This window comes from Falco naumanni, chromosome 16, assembly GCF_017639655.2.
Source record: "Falco naumanni isolate bFalNau1 chromosome 16, bFalNau1.pat, whole genome shotgun sequence".
NCBI lineage: Eukaryota > Metazoa > Chordata > Aves > Falconiformes > Falconidae > Falco > Falco naumanni.
The window spans coordinates 3,941,008-3,962,347 of NC_054069.1; the positions used below are offsets into that span (position 1 = coordinate 3,941,008).

General features: G+C 44.2%; 1 protein-coding gene across 5 annotated transcripts in view; it reads right to left on the reverse strand.

Moving 5' to 3' along the window:
- Positions 1 to 17,873, reverse strand: part of APLP2 (amyloid beta precursor like protein 2) — a 47,657-nt gene extending 29,784 nt beyond the window's left edge. For 2 of the 5 annotated variants that reach the window (XM_040615948.1, XM_040615946.1), the window contains exon 1: positions 17,722 to 17,871. In XM_040615948.1, the coding sequence (XP_040471882.1) occupies positions 17,722 to 17,802 (81 nt within the window). In that variant the 5' untranslated portion in view covers positions 17,803 to 17,871. Of the gene's footprint in view, positions 1 to 17,721 lie in introns of all 5 variants that reach the window. The other 3 variants (XM_040615945.1, XM_040615947.1, XM_040615949.1) reach the window with 3 other exon arrangements.
- Between the last annotated feature and the right edge of the window lie 3,467 nt (positions 17,874 to 21,340).

Here is a 21,340-nt window from a genome sequence, read left to right on the forward strand (position 1 = left end):
TAACTTTTCACCCTTTCCTTGGCTGAAAAAATCGCTAGTGGGCATTTCTCTTTCCATCAGGAGAGGCCAGCCCTTGGCAAAATAGAAATAAAAATCAAAGAGAGATGTTGCAGGCACCGACTCTACGTCTGACAGGAGGCGTGAAGCTGAAGCTTTTGGAAGGGTAACAGCTGGGTTGGCATCATAAAGCTGAGCCGTCCCAGGTCTCGACGTGCCGCACAGCCTTGAAATCTAATGTTCGTTACCGTGAATCTCACCTGTGAGGGAATTAATGGTTTATGGCAACCCAATATTCAGGAATGCTAAACTTCAATTAAAAAGCAGGAGAAGTTGGCAGACTGACTTTACGCACAAGAACTCAGAGCAGTACACTTAAAATTCCCCTGGTTTGGGATTTATAACTTGTAAACAGGAGCAGAGCTTTCAATTTGTGCTTCAAATTGTTTCACGCTTTGTTTTCCTTAGCTTCTCTTCCTGCTTTTATTCAGCAGATAGGTGGCTTGAACCCAGGAAGTCTAATGAATGCCTGACACAGCAGGCAGTAAATCTACAGACTAGCAGCTCATCCTAGCTTTATTGCTTTATTTTTTTTTAAATTGCTGATAATTACAATAATGCACATGGGCAGGGGTCCAAGACAGGAAGAATTATTGTCTGCAGGCAGATCTGGTGTGAGCTGATAATACCAGCCTGTGTTTGCTTTTGAATTTAAATGGCAGAAATCTCAGTAAAGTAGTCTTTGGCTTACTTTAACTTGCTGGAAGGGGCGGAGTTCTCATCTGCTCGTCCTTTATTGACTTTTGTGGTAGAGGATTCTGCACCAGCAGAAAACTGGAAACCACCGCAGGAGCTGCAGCGCTAGCTCGGGTGCAGTTTCTGTCTAGATCGCTGCTGTTGATGGCCAACATGCAGCCTTGCACGGTCGGAAGTTCGGTGACAATAATCTACGTGCTTTCATACGTGCCGACAGCAACCGTAGCGTTCCAAAGACCAAAACGCTGCTGAAGCCTGAAGCATTCCTTACCGTTTTGGCATGCTCCTCTGCCTTTCTACGGAGAGAAGGGGAGATTTCCAAGTACCTTTCCAAGCAGCCTTTCTGCCCTTGGAATTTGTACTAATGAGGTAACAGATTATTTCCCCCTCCTCCCCTAGTTCACCATGCTCCATAAACCAAGCCTACATGAGTCACTGGGCAGATAATCTGCCTGTCAGACATTTGCACTCGGGAACAGCCACGGTCAGATAGAGAAAGCAGCACTGCAGGCAGTACTGGTGCATAGCTACGCTCAGGGAGCAGCAACCAAATTCGGTAAAGCCACGATTCAGCATCCTCATGGCTTCCTGCAGTTGTTTGTGTAACACGGTTGCCTTTGGCATCCTCTTTTCTACCCTGGGGAGAGACAAAGTTCAGAACAACTCAGTTGGAACCTTCCCTGAATAAACGTTACTGTACCCAGAACAGTGTCCTTTAAGAAAGATTAATGGATAGGCCTCCAGCTTTCAAAACTAAAGCTTGTGTGTCACGGCTAGGACGGGAACAGCGCACCACAAAAGCCACCCTAAAAAAATAAGGGCAGGAAAAGCGGCAGGCAGTACTAGTATGCCATTAATAATCCTTCCACAGTGCGCAGGTAGGTCCCAAGATGCTTAATCAGTCAGGGCACCTTCCGCTCATCGGAGGAACATCAGGAACGATTTTCATGCGAAGAATCAGACGTCTGCACTTACAGCCACTTCCCCTTTTCAGCAAAACACTGCAACGGTGCTATTTAAAGTACCTTTTTTATGGAGCGATTCTAAGACATATTACAGCACGTGGAGCTAGACCTATTTATTACTGGGCTAAACTAAGGCACAAAGTCAAGTGACTTGCCTAAGGTCACCCGTCAGTGGGCTCAGCCCGGTTTAATCCGCAACTCCTCGGCGCTCCAATCTGTGTCATCATTCTGTCTTGCACAGCAAGACTAATTACTGTTGTCCCACCTGAATTATTTGGGCATCTGAACCACGGAGAGTCAAGATGTCTCGTTAGTTAGCCAGCAACTGAACACTTCAGCACAAGTTAATGTTTTCACATGTGCTAAGAATCGACTGAAGAAAATTGCCAAGGGGCAATTTTGCCTTCCTGGACAACTGGAAGGGAGATCCAAAACAAAACGTAAGAAAAGCAGCTATGATTTAACAGCGTTTCACTTTGACTCTCCTTTCAGATCTACTTGCATCACTGAGCTGACTGTTAATAGGATCTACCACCGTCCAGGACACGACACCAGCACTCAGACAGAAGGACTGCTGAGACACGCTATTTTACAAGTAACTTCTCCACATGGCTCGATAGCAAGTCCTTTCCATCTTAAGGCACATTAGGCTACATGAGAGTTAGTGCCTATAACCACTGTGTGGTTACCAGGATACAGAGATTCCATGATACACAGGAAAGTTACATTTACAAAATCTTTCATCACTTCAAAACAATTTGTTCGAAGCAAAAATAACTTCTGGACTAAAACTCATCACAACTCACACACACACACGATTTGTCCGCCAGCCTTCCTCATGGACAAAACCGGCAGAAAGGAGCCTGAGAGGATAATTTATCAGCATCAGGCAGGCAAAAAACAAACCCTTGCTACCCATTCCAAGTAATTTAGCATTCCAGGGGGGAACGAACCAAAACCAACCCCCAAAACCTGCCTCAAAACAGTGTGAATATTTGTTTTAGAGATCTCGTGAGGGTCACTGGGAGCTTCACAAAAAAGCCTGCAGTGGAGAGACCACTGTAGGAACCTGCGGTTACTCAGTCTAACCACGTGTCTAACCACTCCAGCGACTTGAGATAAAAAGGCTGCACAGACTTTTTACCCAACACACAACCATCCAAAAAGGAAGCAGGAAACTGAAGGGCATCTTTTAACAGAGCATCAAGAATTTGAAGGGGCAAAGAAAATACCTGCGGGGGGGGGGGGGGGGGGGGGGGGGGGGGGGGAAAGCAAGATAAAGGGAAGATAACAAGCAGGAATGCAGTTTGCAATGCAGTTTGGGTTTGGTTTCAACCATTTGTGAGCTCAGGTACCCCTCCTTTTAGAGATTTGTTCAGTATCACAGATTGGCTATTTACACAGATTGCAATTGGTTTGGAACATGAGAAAATACTCATTTGGTATCTTAAAGTCCTGCAATTAGGCTAATACAGGAACCTCCCTGCAGCGCACAGGAATAATTCACCAGGTATTGCTCTAACCACGCTGAAGCTCAATAGGTCACACTGATGGCTTTCCACCCCCAAATTCACAATCTTCTGGAAAAAAACAAAACTAAACCCAAATTAATCAGTAATTGGGCCCTCCAAACAGTCCAGATGAAACTGCAAATCTGGAAGAGGAAACCATGGGGGTTTTAAGTCTTCACTTTCCAAACCACGCTAATGACCATCTTTTGGAAAATAGGAAACCCACAACTACAATACACGGCTGCTTTCATCTTTGCTGCTGCTCCCTGAGCTTTGCCAAGCATATGCTGGCCCAAACCAAAATTAACAACTTGCCAAAAAAATGATGGCATGGCCTTGCTGTTTTCAGTGTCCACACCGAGGATATGTTTACACTTAGAACTTGTAAAGTTCTGTCAAAAGCACAAGTGACTTCTGTAGATTACAGGTCTATTAAAATAGTCTGCAGTTAGTACGTATTACTGAGAATGGGTAACTTAGCTCTGGCTCTTTAACACACTTAGGAAATAATGCAAATTGGGATTTTCAACCAAAAACATCCCCCACACCTTCCCACACACCACCTCCTGTTATTTATTCTGAGAACTGCTCGTGGCTTGTTATGGACCATCTTTCAGACAGCACCTGACATGGTCGCATGCAAACCAAAATCTTTTAAGAACCTTTAATGTCTAGGGGCACAAAACCCAGTGCTTTAAAACAAAAAATAAATCTTTGTATTTGCTCTTTAAAGATTCCCATTCTGATATGCTAAGTTTATTCAGTAAATGGTGGGGGTTTTTTCTTAAATAGAAAACTTCAGTGGGACCATCACCCCAAGAAAGTTTGGTTTTCAGCTAGGTGCACATTAGGAAAAGTTCCTAGCACTTATAGCTAAAAAAACAAATGCAAAAGAATTCACTTAGCAAAACCATCTCAAATTCTCACCAAAAAATGTTTTTTTCATTCTCCTGCCTGCAGCTATTTTTGATCCCAGTAAAGACTAATAAAACAAGTGAAAGGCTGCCAGTCTCCTTCCACTAACGCTGGCAACCCAGAGGCAAGCGAGCAAGCACACTAGCAAGTGGGAGAACGATGAAGAACGACAAGCACAAGCTTACTTAAGCAGCAAAGAGGCTGAAGTGCGCGAAGATGTCTGGGAGCAACACTTCTCACTTCCAAGAGTCGAATGGCAAAAGCTTTATTGGTTTATTTTTAAGCTTGTCACCCAGCAGCCAAACATCTCGCAGAGGGATCCTGGTACCTAGCAGAATTCAGGCTCAAACCTCACAACATACTTCCTTCTTCCAAAGCAGAAGATAGAAGGTGGACCTCTACGTATCCCTCAGAGCTTTATTTATTTATTAAACCTACATTTAGCAGTCTGACACATGTGTGAAGCCAAATGACAAAAAGCATTCTGAAGTAGCCCTAAAGTTTTGTCAGCAGCAGGGTCACAGAAAGCGAAGGACCTCAGTAACTGCTTAATAGATCGCAATTTTTTTGCTCTTAAAAAGCAATCCTGACTCATTTAGTCGCATTTTACTTCTGAAGCATTAATTTATCAGCTGGGGTTTAATAGTCACAGCATCATATCGTAGCTAAGCTAGCATACTGAAACTCTAATGGATGTATTAAACAGTTCTTTCAAGGGAAGCAACGGATCTCTACTTAGGATAACTGCTTAATGCTATTAGAAAATTAAGTGGTAATTTATAGCACAGACTAAAGCTGGCTAGGTTGAGATCCCCTTTACTGATTTTGCCGATCCAGAAAGTAAAACTAGTTTAACCGAAGCAAGCCTAGAACCTCCAATATTTCAGGGCTAACACAACATTTGCATAACATAACACTGCATAACATTTAATTGCCTTTGGATGTTATACAAACACACCCAATTTTCACATGCCGAGTTTTATAGCGCTTCAGTCTATTGAGCTGTGTCAGACAGCGTAGCATCGCGTGGAAATAAACAAAATGGGAGAACCGATTTTCGCCTTTGATAAAATGAGATTTCAACTTGTTAGCAATTTCTTCTGGGTTTCAGTGGGAAGAATGAACCCTGTGTATGTCGATAGCCATTTCCTTGAGGTTTCCTTAAGCATTTTCCGGACACTTTCAAGATAAGGTATAGAAAGTAGTGGTTTTTTTTCTTTTCTGTCTACTTAGCTGAAGTACAATTGAACATTAGGCTGGTAGAAGTTACATACTGCAGCTGCACACACCTGATGGTCAGTTCTCTGATGAGTTTTAAGAAATGTGACACTTCAGTGAGGGTTTCGAAGCACAAAACCATCACAAGCTGAAAGCTTTATTATAAACGTGGAAGCAAAAACTACCTGTTCTGCAACAGCGAGGGAAATAGCTCTTTGAAAGAGAGCAGGCAGAACAGCTTTAGACAATCTAGTTATGGCTTAAAGAGGCAGAGAACTTCCATCGCCTCAACGGAAACTCCTCTCTGAGGTCTCCAAAAGGTACTACTATTTTATTTATTTTTTTTTTTCAACCCTTTGTACAGGCTGCCCATCTTAGCAGCAAATTATTATTTTTTTCCTTCCTTTTTTTGTAAAGACTTAGTGTTCTCCAGCTGGAGGAAGAGTAAAGAAAAACTTCCAAGACGTGTTATTTTCAACACCAGGATTCCAAACAATTCTTTATTTTCCTGCTTGGAAAAGGCTATCAGAGAGGAGAAAAGAATTATTTACTTTTTCTTGAAGAGGCTTTTTTCCTGCTCAGATGCTCTTGTCCCATGTGATAGACCCTTGAGTGAGAACAAAACCACCGGCCAGCTCTCACAAACAGGTTTTACTTTCCTTGACCCTACAAGCAGACACGGGCACAGGAATGGACATGCTGACTTAGCATGCAAATCCCATCACTAGGGTGGCGACTGAGGGAGTAGATTGATTCGTGTATTGATGCAATAGGCCACTCACCATTTTCCTAGCCATAGGCTGAGTAGTTTCAATAGAGCTTTCACAAAGTCAAAAGATGAAAATATTGCATCAAATTCTAACCCCGGGGAGCGGTGGTTTTGTTTTTCCACTAGCTGACTTGAGACATGGCCCACTAAGGAGGCTTTTTTAATGGGCCATTGGCACCCAAAAAAGCTACACCGAAATTATAGCTCGACAATACAACAGCATGAGAGAGTCAGAAACATTCCGCAGTCTCACATCCTTATTTTGGACGTAATTTTTTAAAAACACAAACAACAACAAAAAATAACCACCAAAAACCAACACCCCACAAAAACCCTTGAAAACCCAAATGAGCTCCTTAACAGACTATGTCTTAATTATCTTTGAGGCTGCCTCTCCCTGCAGAATCCCCAGCTAGCCTAGACAGCAGCGATACCAGTACTAAATGAATTCGTGTTATGAGGCGAGGAACATTCAGAAGACTGTGAATATTGCATTGAGAATTTTTGTATCTGATTGTAATACCAGTTTGAGGAGGAAAACAGGTTAGGTAACTGGTAGAAAATGAATTCATGTGTGTCAAGGCTGTGGGGCAGTTCTAAATCCTGGACAGCAAAGACAAATGAACCAGCTATCCACATGCACAATTCCATTAGAGGTTGCCTGTATTTTCATAGTTACACCTATCAATACAAGGGATGTGACTGTAAGCCTAGAGAGGCAGGAATAATAAGAACAGCCTTCTGCTTTGGGGCTGCTATTTGTTCCCAGAGTTAATTCTCACCACTACAGGAAGCATCCTCACAAATACTGCACGCACACGATTTTAGGTTTCACTCCTGAGCCAAGGTGTTGCAGAGGGGACCAACTATCCATTCATATGCAGGAGAAAAAATGAAAGCAAGAAAGTCTGTCTGCAGACAACAATAGGCCGAGTGTTTCCACATGCAAACTAAGCCCCAGTTTCATCTTTCTGCAATATGAGCATTTGAAATTTGGCTTGAATTAAAGATGTTCACATCCTGATGCATTCCAACAGACTGTACCACTCCAGCATGTTCAGCCTGTCTGTATCTTTATTTTGTACTTTACATGACATGTGGTGTATTTTGCAGCTTAATGGCTATTTTAATCCTCTTCATCACTGAAGAACGTCATCCTAGCTGTGATGTAGATACATACTGTTAGATGGATGCTGCTCAGAGATGTATTTGAAGAGATATTCCAAAGCACAGAAGTCATTCCAAGGCAAATATTACAGAACAGAAATCTCAGCTTTACTTGATCTGGAGTATTTAAAGCTAGCTGCTATAAACAGTAAGAGTCTACCAGCCCCCTGTTACAGCACAAGCAGCAGCTTACAGGCAGGTCAGCAGCATCCTCTTAAAAATATATATATTAATAACTATGTACATGGCAATGCATCTCCAAGTCAACACCAGGGGAACAGCAGCTGAAAGTTTCGCTACAAACCGCCGTGCACGTTAAGCCCATCGTAGTTAACTTTGCTGCCAGCTGTGGCTAAATGTTTCTTCTGCCTCAGTTATATGATGAAAATAAATCTAATCATCACAGGCTATTAAATAAAACACCAGAATAGCGTGAGTAAAGCTATCAGCCACTTACATAATGGGGACTAATGATTTAACTTCTTGCGAAAACATTAACATTTTTGTTAAACTGTTAAAACTGTAAAGACAGTGACAGGAAATATAAAAAGCCAAACTGAAACCAAGGGCAGCAAGGCAAATGAAGTCAACTCATCTTTCCTTTTGCCTGAAGCAAAAGGCCATTTAGAGCCTTAGAAAGCAGCGCTCCTGGCTTCTCTTCTACGGTATAGAGGAATCTCACAGCCCAAAGTTTCGTGGGTGTCTTCACAGCACTCTTTTTTGGAGCGACCAGTTTAGCTGTCTGCATACACACGCCTCGAGTATGACACTGGCATTTCGGAACAGTAATGCTCTTGAAATACATCAGCATCTATTACAAAAGGACTACAATGATGCATTCTAGTCAGTGCCCTGCAATGAAAGAGGGAATTAACATGCTATAGATGCCCTGTGGAAAAGCTCCCATACGGTTATACTTCGAAAAGTGTTCTTCTCATCACGCTAATTCCCATGTGAAGCAAGTTGCAGAAGCTTGCTCAAAACAACTGAGCACAACGAATCCATCCAAACCTAGGAATTTCAGCCTCAACTTCAAAATGCCTTTTGTCTGTATTGTGGGTTTTACATTTAAGCAAATTTGAAAGAAGATTTCCTGCCATCTTAACAGCCCTGCTACATTAGGAATCCAGCTCTACTCGCTAGTCTTCCTTGAGGCCACACTGCTGAGTGAAGGACCTGGTGGACAAAAGGACTTTGAGGTGATCAGCTGGTTGATGTTTATTTCTTTGCAGCTCAGCCTGAGAAACGAAAACACTCTGAAGCGAGATGCAAGCAGTTGAAACGAAGCATTAATGAATCTAAAATATAATGCTATGGATTCAAATGTATGTAATGATTTCAGCTCTTGTGGTAAGTTCTTACGAACTCGAATGTATCTTGTACATGCATGCAGTGAAAGAACCAATAAAAACAAAAGCATAAGCACGTAGCCAGAAGGTGAGGGACCCAAGCAAATCACAAGCCGTGATTCAGGCCATAAAGCCAGCTGCAGGGATACAGCAGTGCAAAATATTACATTGCAGCAAGCCTGCACTCTGGCAGGCCATTCATCTCCTGCCTTTGTTATTGGTAAATTGCTTCCGAGAAAGCGGCTGTTGCCCTAAACAGAATATCCACATACTGACTAGCTTTGTTGCAGAGCAAGTATTGATGCAATTTGAACAAGACAGCATTTATCAGGAGTGACAAGGGCAGGAGCACTTTTCTTTTTTTCCTCCCCTTCCTGTTTTTAAAGCCTCCAGCGAGTCTCTCTCTCTCTCTCTCTTGGCTGTGGCACGATGCTCTGCCCCAGGCCCAAGCTTCACACATCCTCAGGAATACCTTAACTGCATTCCTTGACCCTCGTCAAGAATTCACTCAGCCTTTTCTGGGGTCTGGCTCTTGCCCAGGTAAGCCCGCAGCACCGCGTACATTCGTGTCTGAAGGCTGAGCTCTAATACACTAATACGTCACAAACACAAAATCCCAACTTCTTTGGCTGGCTACCAAGAAAAGAAAAAAAAAGCCAAAAACAAAACCAAACCATTCTCCGCTGCTCAACATTTCCAGTGCTGAGGCTACAAGGCTCTACTTAAAGACACTGGAAATTAAGTAGTTACTTGAAACCCTGCAACAAAAACTACTTAGAGGCACTTAATCTTATTGCAGCAGTCCAAATGGGAGCTGCAAGCATCCTGCTCCACTCAGGAGTAATAACGGGTTTCAACGATAACATGCACCCTCAACCATTTCTCAGTCTCCCTTTCTTCCCGACAGGCAGCAACGTTTAAGTACACGCATGAGCACTGCCATACCCTGCACTTCAGGTCTAATCTTTGACCAAGACCGCTAACACAGGCTAACGTGCTTAGCTTGGATCCCGACACCGTTTCATTCTTCAGGGTTTCTAAACGTGTATGTGATCTTGCTGCATAAAACAAAACAGACATCAAATTCAATTTCTTCAGCAAGAGCTTTGATAAATTATGCAGAGAAAGACTCACGTTCAAATGCAGATATACTCACTGGGAACTCAAACCACAGGTTTGAATCAACATTTTGCATTTAATCTTTTGAGAGGAATACTTAGCAGATTAAAGCAAATCTGCCCCTCTCTATTTCAGGCCACAATTATTGTAAGGCTACCAGCATAAGTAGTCAACCAGCGTTTGGTATTAGTGAATTATACTAATTCATGCAGATTCCTCTAGGACCACTTTTGGCAAGTTACTGGTCCCAATATGAATGGGAAAAGATTAAACACCGATAAAATAACCCCTACTACTAAACTCAAGACCTGGCAACGCGTCATGCCAAGTCCAAAACCATACAGAGAATTTGGTGATTAAAAGCTTTATGCTGGAGGTTACCATACATCTAAGCAGAGACCAGCTTCTGTTGTGAATATGCAATCCAAATCCGCTTGAAACCTAACATGAGTGCATAATGTTTATTGCAACAGATGGCATAGGCAAGATTTCTCCTTTTGTTGCTGTCACTTCACACTACGCAATGACATCATAACTAGCGGGATTCATCAACCCAAAATCCAGAAGAAAAGGGACAAAGCTTTCAGCAGGGAGCTGGAGCTAAAAATAACATAAGAGCCTTTAAAGGAAAAGGCTCAAAGATTAAAAATGCAAATGTTTGACTTTTGATTTAAGCATCTCAGTAATGACGTTCGCATAGGGCAGCTCCTGGAAAACACCAAGTAGTTTTCCAAACCTGTTTCATCTTTGCAACATCATCATCAGGAGATGATTTTTGAGGTCTCCTCACTGACTATTTTAGTGCTTTGAGGTGGCAGATTAAAGAACCCAAGCACAGCATCTGTGTGAGAAAATGCAAGCTGCTGCTGTAGTAGAGAGTTAACAGAATAATAAAACTCTAATGCAAGCATTAAAAAAAAACCAAAATAGCGACCAGAACACGTCAGGCATTTGAAAAGATGACCCAGGCAGCAAACGTTTGCTGGAGGAAAAGACCTAAATGAGTAAGGGAACTTTCAAGGTTACACATGACTTTTATTTAAACATGAAGTCGTCACCAAGATGATGATAATTAGCCACTCTTAAATGGAAACTTTACTAAATATCCACCTACTGTTCCAGCAAGGAGGAACCACAGCCCCAGACATCTGTGTGCTTGTGTGCGCTTGTCTCCCTCTCTCCGTCCTTGACCTGAATCAAAATACACTTTTGACTGCTGTAATTTTGTTAAAGAGAAGCTCACTGTATGAAATTACTTAAATGCATCCCTGTCACTAAGCCAAAGCCTGGAACCTGAGTGCTGAAGCATGTTTATCATCCACACCGCACCTCTGCACGATGCCACGTATTAGCCACACTGTCGATAGCCGAGGTGAACCGTAACGCTACCGATGACTCAATGCCTTACCCCGGAGCAAAGACACACGGAGCTTTACCGAGACAACCGGGAAAGAAGAGTCAGCTCCCACCTTCTGTGGTTTTGGGTGGTTTTTTTTTTCAGGTTGCATCCAAGTTGTGCCAGCAATTTTTAAGCCCTCCATACATGGAGACTTGTAAAACTTGGACTCAAAGTCGTCATTTCATAGTGATTTTTGGTTAGTCTCAAAGCTCAGAAAAGCCATCCCAGCCAAACAATTATTGATTTTGTCTCCTCTGTAAACTTCTCTGAATCTCACGCACTGCACAGAATAATGTCAGACCCCACTTCATCAGCTGAAGGGCTTGTTTAGCCACAACAACCTGCCGTACTGCTCACCTGTGCAGCAAATCCTGGCAGTTGAAGTAACCGATGAAACTTTCCAAGATTAAGAAGAGGAATCCCCCAAAAGGCACCATCAAAGATGACTAAATTAAACTCTGTAGCCAGACACTGCTCAGCAAGCTTGAGAGCTAAGACTTCCCCTAAAACCACTGCTAAAAGATGTTACGGCAAGGCCTAACACAGTCACCTTTAAAACAAAAAAAATCCACAGGGGAAAAAAAAAAAAACCACACACACAAACCCCAAACCCAACAACCTCAAGCAAAGCCATCATCCTGGCAGTCAGCACATCAACATTGTGGTAGCCCAAGAACAGCAGCAGCAGCAGCAATCGTCCTCACAGGCTATCGTGCCAGTTCGGCCAGAAATAAGTCTTGATCTCCAAAACAGATGCAGAAATGTACACGTTCAGGAACCAGGTCTGCCTGTAACTGAAAACAAGACTTTCTGGACCATGCCTCCTCGCCCATCAGTCCTCTCCCTGACGAAACACAGAGAACCAACACGTGACTGGACTTTCCACTGTCACCAATGAAAAGGGAAAGTGAAATAAAACATTGGGTGCCAAGGAGAGTGCAAAGTCGGACTCCACGCACTAGTTACGAGTGATTGGCACGCTGCAAAAGACATAAACCAAAATAAAGGCCTGCAACGTGTAAATTCGTACAAGAACATGATCACAGCTGACAGCAGGAAATATGATAACAAAGCCTTATAGCCAAATTCAATATGTGTATATATATATAGAGAGAGAGAGAGTTGATTTTTAAAAAAATAACAAATGTATTTGCTTCCCCACTGGCTAGATACAAAACATCCACTGTAATACTTCAAAATAAAGTGCTGGTAAGCAGCTTAACCGCGTGTGTTTCTGATCAGCCGGACACTTGATTACATAGAGCCAACCAGGCCACATTTTGCTGCTAGGAAGATTAGTTCAACACCATTGGCAGAACATTAGTATTTTGATCATTCACCTCAAGCTGGAACTTAAAACTTTTATAAATGCACACAGAGACAAAATCTTGCACGTTAAACATCAACCCAATCAGACTGCGGAGCAAGCATCAGGACTTACTGACCATTTAAAAGCCACACCAGAAGGTGAATTTGACTTCTGTCGTCTTTTCTGTGTGGATTTTCCGTTTTCCCATTTCTCGCATGAGGTAGTATAGCTTAGAGAAAGCGCAGTCAGAAATACGTATTTTAACTCCAACTGAGAAGGCAGATGGGGGTGAAGGTAGTAAATCTAGCGTGGAACAAGTTGGGGGTTTTTAAAAAAGCATTAACCACATGCAAGTTCTACATGTGCAGTATATCCCTGCTTACAGCTGCAGGAATTAATAAATTAAAAGTACCACCAATGCAATTTGAGGAAACCCCTCTTAAAAAAATCCCAGCCAGAAACCTGACAGTTTACTCTGCTTACATCTTCCTTCTTACTGCTTTATAATTTACACCAATATGCATACAATAAATACGTATGTGTATATGGAAGAGTTGCTTTTAGACTTTGCGCAAGGTTGTCAATCCGCCTCCCTCTGCCTCACCCCACAAACTTTGGACTTACTGGCACCTACAGCAAAAAGCCGAAAATGAAAATATTAGAAAATTAATATAGTCAAAGTGCCCTAAGGACTCCATTCACGGTAAGCAGTAAGGTAAAACCTGTGATAGGATATGCCATTCACCTGTGCCAAACTCGCTGCTAGTAGAGGAAGCAAAGCATGCCCATTATGGGTGTAGACAACACTTTCGGAGAAAAAAAAAGGGACAATCTTGCAAGTTCAAGTACAGTTCCGAATTAGAAGCCTTACCAGAACGGTTTCTAGGCCACTGCAAGTATCTGAAGCATTCCAATTAAGAGCAAGCACCATCTTAAATTAACAACGTGTTTCAGAGGTGCTGACTGCATGAACTAAAAATCAATGACACTAAGTTTTACTGCACAGAAGTAGCATGAGAGCAAGCATCTGAAGGATTACGTCAATTTAGAAAACCTAAGCAGTTAATGAGAAGAGTCTGAAATGCCAAAGTGTAGAAACAGAGGTAAAGGGTTTGTTGTTCTAACAAGAAAGAGATAGCTGGGGACAGTCTATTTCTCCTCTATTTTCAACCCAAGAACAAGGTTATGGTTTAAGCACATTTGTAGAAGCAGATGCTACAGACAGAACGACTTCTGTTTACAAGATTGACTCTGTACGCCTCCAAAAGACACGTATATAGGAAACAAGCAAGGGCAGAATTTTTTTTACAAGCAACATCTAGAGAGAAGCCTAACCAGTATATAGAACACAGACGCTGCATTAATCCCTCCTTGCACTCTCAGGTGCCAAAGCAGTAGCAGTATGTAATAATACTCTCGGGCAATGCGACGAAGACGTTCACCAAAAAAATCCCTGGTAGAGATAGTAATGCCTAAATAACATTTAAGAGAGGTCATAAATATTTCACGGGCGAAACAAGGAGAGCTGAAGGCCTTCTCCAAAGAGCAGAGCTTACCTTCATGTGGCATTCTACAACGCAGCAGAAATTCCAGAGCCTCTCTGCAATATCAGATGTCCATCTGATTTGCTTTATTTCCTTACACGTATCTCCACTTCACAGAAGCTTTGTTGAGGCTCAGAGGAGGCACTGCATATAATCACTTTCACGTGAAAGCGTGCATTTCCTAACACTAGGAAGTGAAGTTTTAGGAACTGAAAGCAAACTGAAGGCCACACACTGAAGACTGGAATTTTACTGAGCCGTTTCTACTCACGACTTCAACACAGAAGTGGAAATTTCCCCTAGGTGGAGTTCTTTGTTCAATGCAGCAGGCAATTAGGAGTCCCTAAGGTCTGCAGAAATGGCACAAGACTGGTATTTTTGTCAGTGAGAATTTAAGCATACAATACAAAAACAGCAACATGATAACGCATAATTCTGCTGTAAAACGTGCTGTTGGGGTTTTTTCCCCTCACCCCAAATCCTGGTAATTTGAAACAGAGAGGTAACAGACATAAGGATTCAAGATAAATTTGGAGAAAGACCGCTAAAACCAAACGCGATTAAAAAAAAAAAGCAGTATTGAGTCCGCATCACCTCAGATTTCATTATACAAAAAGGTCAAGTGATAAAAAAGAAACTTTGCATCTTTAAAGGCCTTAAGGGCACAGCTGAAGTAGTTTATCATTGGAATACAGATCAGATCAGAATAGATCCATTTTCTTTTTCCAGTTGGCATCAGCGTCCTATTTGAAGTTCTGGGGGATGGCATAAGCAAAACACAGCAGTCAGTGACTTCAGACGCAACCCTAGGACACACAGTACCATGGAAAGAAAAACATTAGCGGCTGGGTATCAACGATTTCCCTAAGCTCTTCTATTCAAATTCATTTGGAAGAGAGGCGGTCAAAGGTTATCTGCCATCAACAGAGGATGATCTGAAAGGGAGACCCACTGTCACCACCAACACACCCTATTCAAAGGTTCACATACCAATAATCTAAAAAAAATAAAATAAAATAATATCTGCCACTCCCATTCCTCTGTGCAGGAAAGAAAGAAAAAACAAATTGTAGTTGCTAAGAAGATTACCGGGTGTTCTAGGGACAGGTAGCTAAGATAATCAAGCGAAAGAAAATCCACCTAATGGGACCGTGCCAACCCAACTAAACTAATAATTGCAGACATTGCTATGCATTCTCCTTAACTCCAGTACGCTTCCAAATGTCATTTTTATTGCTGGGGAGAGGGAATCAATCTCTTGCCTATTTTTCATCACATTACCTGACAGCACCCGGTAAGCACCACAGTATAAAACCCAAGAACAGTAACCATTTCGTTTCCTAAGCTCTGCACCAAGATAATTATTCTTGAGACAATCAGGCAGCAATAAAGACTCAGAGCTGCAGTCCCCCACAGACAAGACAATGGGAGAGGACGCAGCAAAACTAAGAATTAAAATGTCACAGTTGACATTTTGTGTCAGCAGATTAAGGCGGCCGTCGTGTCTTTGGAGGATGCAAATTCTGCTGCAGGAATGGCTGAGCAGATTGAAGAGGCGGTGAGGACAGCCTGGTGCACTGACATAACCCCACGCAAGCACCGATTTGTGTCAGTGAAGACCAGGATGCTGCAGGCCAGGAGTGAACCCACACGCCTGGAAAACCAACCCTATTGCAGGTATCGTGAGCCTCTAAAAAAAGAACGATCTTTAATCCTTTTCATTTTAATCCTTTTCCAAGAGGTTGACACCCCCGTTCTCCAGGGCTGCCAGCCCCTCGTGGGGTGCCGAGGTGCGACACTGCTGCTCTCCCCTCCGTGCCAAACCCTTTGCCAGTCCTGTGACTGGCAAATCCTGGGATCTGCTTCATCAGATGGACACCAGGCGTCGGAATAAAATTACAGCCCCATTTGTTTTCCAAGCTGGCATTTTGTATTTTGTAGCACACATCCACAAGCAGCAGCTTCCAGAAGGGATGCGCATAGCGGCCGAATTTGTCTCGGATATGACAGAGGAAGTGACCTACAGCTGGAGGAGTTTCCAAACAGGTGCAAGAGATTAGATTTAACGCGGCAGCCACCGCAGAGCAGCCAGGACAGTCCCCTACCACCAAGGTAATGCCAAGTAACTGATCTTGGCATTCACTAAAGACCCTCAGCACAGCTCTACCGAGTCTGAAGTTATCTTTCCTGCCAGATAACCACCGCGCAAGTTTTGCCAAAGACAATTATCGCCACGTTCCCTTGATTTATAGAAATTTAACGAAAGGACTGGTACAACATAGGTGGAATACTAGCAGCCAAATAAGCCAAAGTCATTGACTAGACTAATTTCACACGACACATATTAACGATATTAAAGAACCGTGCTTATTGCCAGTTAGCAATTACCGCCAGCTTAGGGCTTCAGATTTCTGCATCGCACCGAGGTAGATGTTCTGCTTAACCAAGCTTGTTAAATTTCACTGTAAACGATCAAATCAAGCCATTCACAAGCAGCCCGTTCTCTACCCATCCCTAAATAACCCAGAACATATACAAGACTGACACAACTGTTTTGCATTTCCAAACAACATTCAGTCATAGATTATTAAACTCTATTTACATGCCGCGTTTGAAGCTCAGCATATACTTCGCTCTTTGTTTTGCTGTTTCACTTTTATAGATAGCGTATAGCGTGAAGTTTTTAAATCAACAAGATTTTTTCCTATCCACCTCGTTGTGTAGGTAGCTAGATTACACAAACTTTTTGGTTTGGGGGATGAAGTTCGAATCCCCCCCCCCCTCCAATTACTTTCACATATGGAGGTGCAAACGCAATATATGGTCATATATATACACGTGTATGCATATGTATGTGCATGCATATGTACCTATATGCATATACATGTATATATGTGTATGTATACATATATATGTCCGTGTGTGTATATTTGTGTGGCATCCAATCCGTTTCTATATTAAATGCATACTCTTTACAGTCGGTTTAAGCTCCCCCTCCAAAAGATAAGGCAACAGTTCAAACCCGAGGATTTATTCGGGATCTATCAAGCAGATAGCAACCCAATGGATTCCTTCAAGGCTTTTTTCTACGAAATCGCCCTCTAACACTCTTCTCAGCTTCTAGACCAATCTGTAGCTCACAGCTCTTGCCACCGTGCCAAGAATGCAGAGGTCACTTCTCAGAACACCCCCAACCCCCCAGGCAGCACACGCCAGCGGAGCCCCCAGCCCCCCAGGGACGGGGAGAGGCCCGCGGCCCGGCTGCAGCGCCCTGCGGACCGGGGGGGCCACACGCCCCCGCCGCCCGCCTCAGGAGGCCGGGCAGAGCCCCCTCAGCCCCCGGGGCCCTCCACATGGCCGCAGGCACCCCGCAGCCGCCGCTTACCCCCCCCCCGCTGCACCGCAGCCCGGCTGCGGGCTGACCGCGGGCGATAACGCGCCCCCCCACACGCCGCCAGCTCGCCGCCCAGGGACGGAAACACCCCGGGAAGACGGCGAGAAAGTCCCACCTCGGCCGCGTTGGAGCCCGGCTCCCCCGCGGCCACCCCTCCACCCGCGGCCGCCGCCAGACAATGCCCGGCCCCCTCCACCCTCAGGGACCCCCCGAGGGAGCGCAGGGAGCGCGGCCGCCCCCGCTGCCCCAGCCGCCTGAGGAGACGGGCAGCGGCGCGCAACCCCAACGGCCGCCCCCGCCCTTACCCACCTCAATGTAGCCGGCGAGGGTGGCCGCAGGGCCGGCGAGCGCCAGGAGGAGCAGGAGGGGGAAGCGCAGCGCCGAGCCCATTTCGCCGCCGCCGCCGCCCAAGCGCTACTGCGGCCTCAGCGCCCCCCCTCAGCGGCGCGTCGGGAGCCGCCTCGCAATGCCCCGCCCATCCGCCTTACCCTGCCCTATGGCGGAGGTGCTGAGCGGTGACGTAGCGCAGCCCCCCGGCTAGCCGCCAATCGCCGCGCCGCCAGGGCACGCTGACCCCGCCCCCGGGTGAGTAAGGGTGGCTGGGCGAGTGAGCCACGCCCCCCTGCCCGCTCCCAGCCAATAAGAGGCGGCGCCGGGAAGGCTGCCCCGCCGGCGGGGGGCGAACTCCCCCCCCTGCCCCGGAGAAAAATGGCGGCGGCGCTGAGAGAAACGCGGCCCCGGGCGGGGGTAGTTCTCCATCCCGCTTATTTTTAGGCTGCTATAGAAATTAAGGGCCTGTTAGAAATACTTTACATGGCGAAGCCTAGAAGGCAGTATGGCTGTGGGCTAAAAGCCCTCCGGCCTTGCTGCTTCTCCCCACCGCTGCACTGAGGAGCAGGCTGCCTGGGGTCATGAAGGGAAAATGAGGTGGTTTCCTCATCTAAAAGGAAAAAGAAAAAATAATTCCCTGATAGAATACTATCACTATCCCTGATTTCTTAAAAGTCTTGACCCATGAAACCAGCAGCAGGCTCTGAGCCCTCCTTATTCTGTGGTAAAAACCAACAACGCAGTTGTTACTATTTTTTTTTTTTCTTCTAATGACAGCTATTGATTAAGAACCACAGGTTGCTTCATCCTGCCACCAGTGCCAAGGGCGCATGCTCACTGGGCACCACCTGGAACAGAAGATGTCACGGGTGCTGCCAACCTCTGTAAACACAGCGAAGCTCTCCGTAAGCTTTAATTAACGGGTGCGTATCCCCCGTGACACATCACCGCCACCGTCATCGCCGCCAGGCTGTGTGCCAGTCAGCCTGACGCAGCCATGCCTCAGGTTTCCTTTCAACACCTGGAGCATGGCATTGGTTTCTTTCAGTGCAGATGTTCTACTGACTGCAGCCAGGGCCACCGTTTGAGGGCACATTTCTAGCTTGGAAACCAATTGTGCCAAATTTGCATTGATGCTATTTTGGTTCCACCATGTTGCTTATAAAAAGAAATGTAAGGTAATCAAGCCCTCCAAAGCAGAGCTGCCATGCACAGCTCTTGATACAGTAGCCCTTCCTTACCCATGCAAAACATTTATTAGCACCTCTTTTAGTATTTTCTTTCACAGTAAGAACATACTTCATTCAATTCAGGGATGACAAATGCCCAGCCTTGAAGACGCAACCACTAAAGAGCCCACTGGTTTCAGTGGCAAAAACTAACACCTTTAAAAATCCAATATAAACCAATATATCTTAGACTTCTGTGATATTTTTTTAAGCAGTATCAGTGAACGCATTAGAATTGTCAGAGCATTAGTATCCTACAGATTCTCTATATTCACTTCCACTATATACTCACTTTTGTACAAAAATATCTAAGGTGCTTACATGGGATGGAAAATAGAACATTGTACAGAATGTCGCATACTTAAAAAGCATTTCCATTCTCAACTTCCATACTCTTTAGTGTCTCTTACAAGAGCTATTTTCCAAAATGGTTGAAAGTAATATTGCTGAAATGCTGCAGATGGGGGTAAATCTGTACGATAGATCAATAAGCAGCCCAGTTTTAATTAAAACAGTTGACTGGTCCACTAGTTACTTATTACAGTCTCTTTTTTATAGTATTCGAAACCCCTTAAATCTCTTTTACTGCAGTCCTCTGGCATATATAATTTTCTCTTCAACTTGGCCAAATTCAGTTAGAAAATGGAATTAACAAGTTCTTATTGAAAATTGATACATTTTAATGTAAATATTTTATTGTGTAACATGAATATATGAGTAAATAACAGGACATTTCAAGTTAAACTTTTCCCTTTTCTTAAAATAAAAAAAAAGCTATTTTTCTTTCTCACCAGGCCAAAATGTACAAGCTCTTTATAAATCTTTGGATAGAGGCTTTCATTCGAGGTTGAATTAATATAGCATTTAAAGCGTTATACAGATTAATATACTTTTATATTTACATAGTGCTTGGTGAGTATTAATTAACAGCCCCTCTGTGAGTCAACACATTTTGAGGATGGCAAAACAGCAGCAAATAGAAAAAAAAAGGGCTTGTTAATTTGGCGTATGCGAAGGTTTGATTTTGGGGGCACAGCAGAAACCAAAGTAACTGGCTGCAGGTTACCGTGCACCTCTTGCAATCGAGTCACAAATGCCTTGAGCAGAGAGTCAAGCCAAGTTCGAGGGCCCTTACAAGAGCCTGAATTTCCGCAGCCGTGTGGTGCCAGCATCAAAGCAACAGTACGACCAGAATGCACCCAGTCGACCTGTTTTGATACAGCGCTTCGTGGTACAACACTGACTAACACAAAAGAAAGCGGCATCCCCGTGTGCCGGCATGACATACCAGATACTTGATTTGCTTCGGAGTATTTTTACTGAGAGCGCCTTGATTACAACAGCGTTATCCTTGTTCTTCCAAAAAGCGGTTTCAATCTGGTGACTCTTGGGGAAGTCTCACAGATAAGTACGACCTCAGCTGCATTCTCACCTCCAGTGACATGGCCTGCTCCTAGCACTACACTGCAGGCACACCAGCGCGGAAGAGCCGAAGTCCTGCTGCAAGGGTGCAACACAGGCGTTCCACTTCAAAAGCGAAACCATCAGTGCTCAGTTCACTACCTAAAACACAAGCAACAAGTCCAAGTTTGAAGAGTAACAGACTCTCCTTCACAGAGAGATCAGTCCTCTCTAGAAAGAAAAGTCCCCAGGAAAACAAAAACAAATAAACAAAGTCTTGTCCTTTCCTTGGTGGTCATCAAGGGCTCTATAGGCAACTAACTTCGTATGTATGATTGCTGGGTGGCAGGGAGGAAGGGAGATTGAGACAGTCTCCAGCAAAATGAAAACATGATTCTGGCAGTTAAAAACACCCCGATGCTTTCAGCAGAGAAAGGCTTTAGAGGCAAGTGCTAGTCAACACCGGAGCAGCAGGTCACGCTGCTGCAGGTATGCTGACACTCACAATGGTCACGGTTAGTTCAGCATGTAGATATATTCCAGATGAGAACTGGTACTTATCCGTTGCCTGTGACAACAGTACCGATCTGAATGAACGCTGCAAGGCTGCAGCATTGCCTAGAACACCTTTCCTGCTGTTAACCCTGTTAAAGTAAGTGGCAGCTTACATTTCCTTCCAAGAATCCCATTTTATATGCTTGGTTCCAGGGCTTTCAGTGCCCTTTTCCCAGTACATCTATGCTAACGAAGCACTGAGAATCTCATTTTCACCTTTGGCTGCTACTGTTTATTCTGTAAGAAATGTCACAAGTGAGCATCTCTGCCGATTACCACTTGCAAGACCACAACTGTGTCAACAGAAAGAGCATATTTATCATAGGAAAAGCGTGCCCTGAAAGGGCAATGTTAAACGCTTGATAAAAGAGGGCAAACAGAAGTCGTTGAGGAATGTGTCTGGTACCATTAAA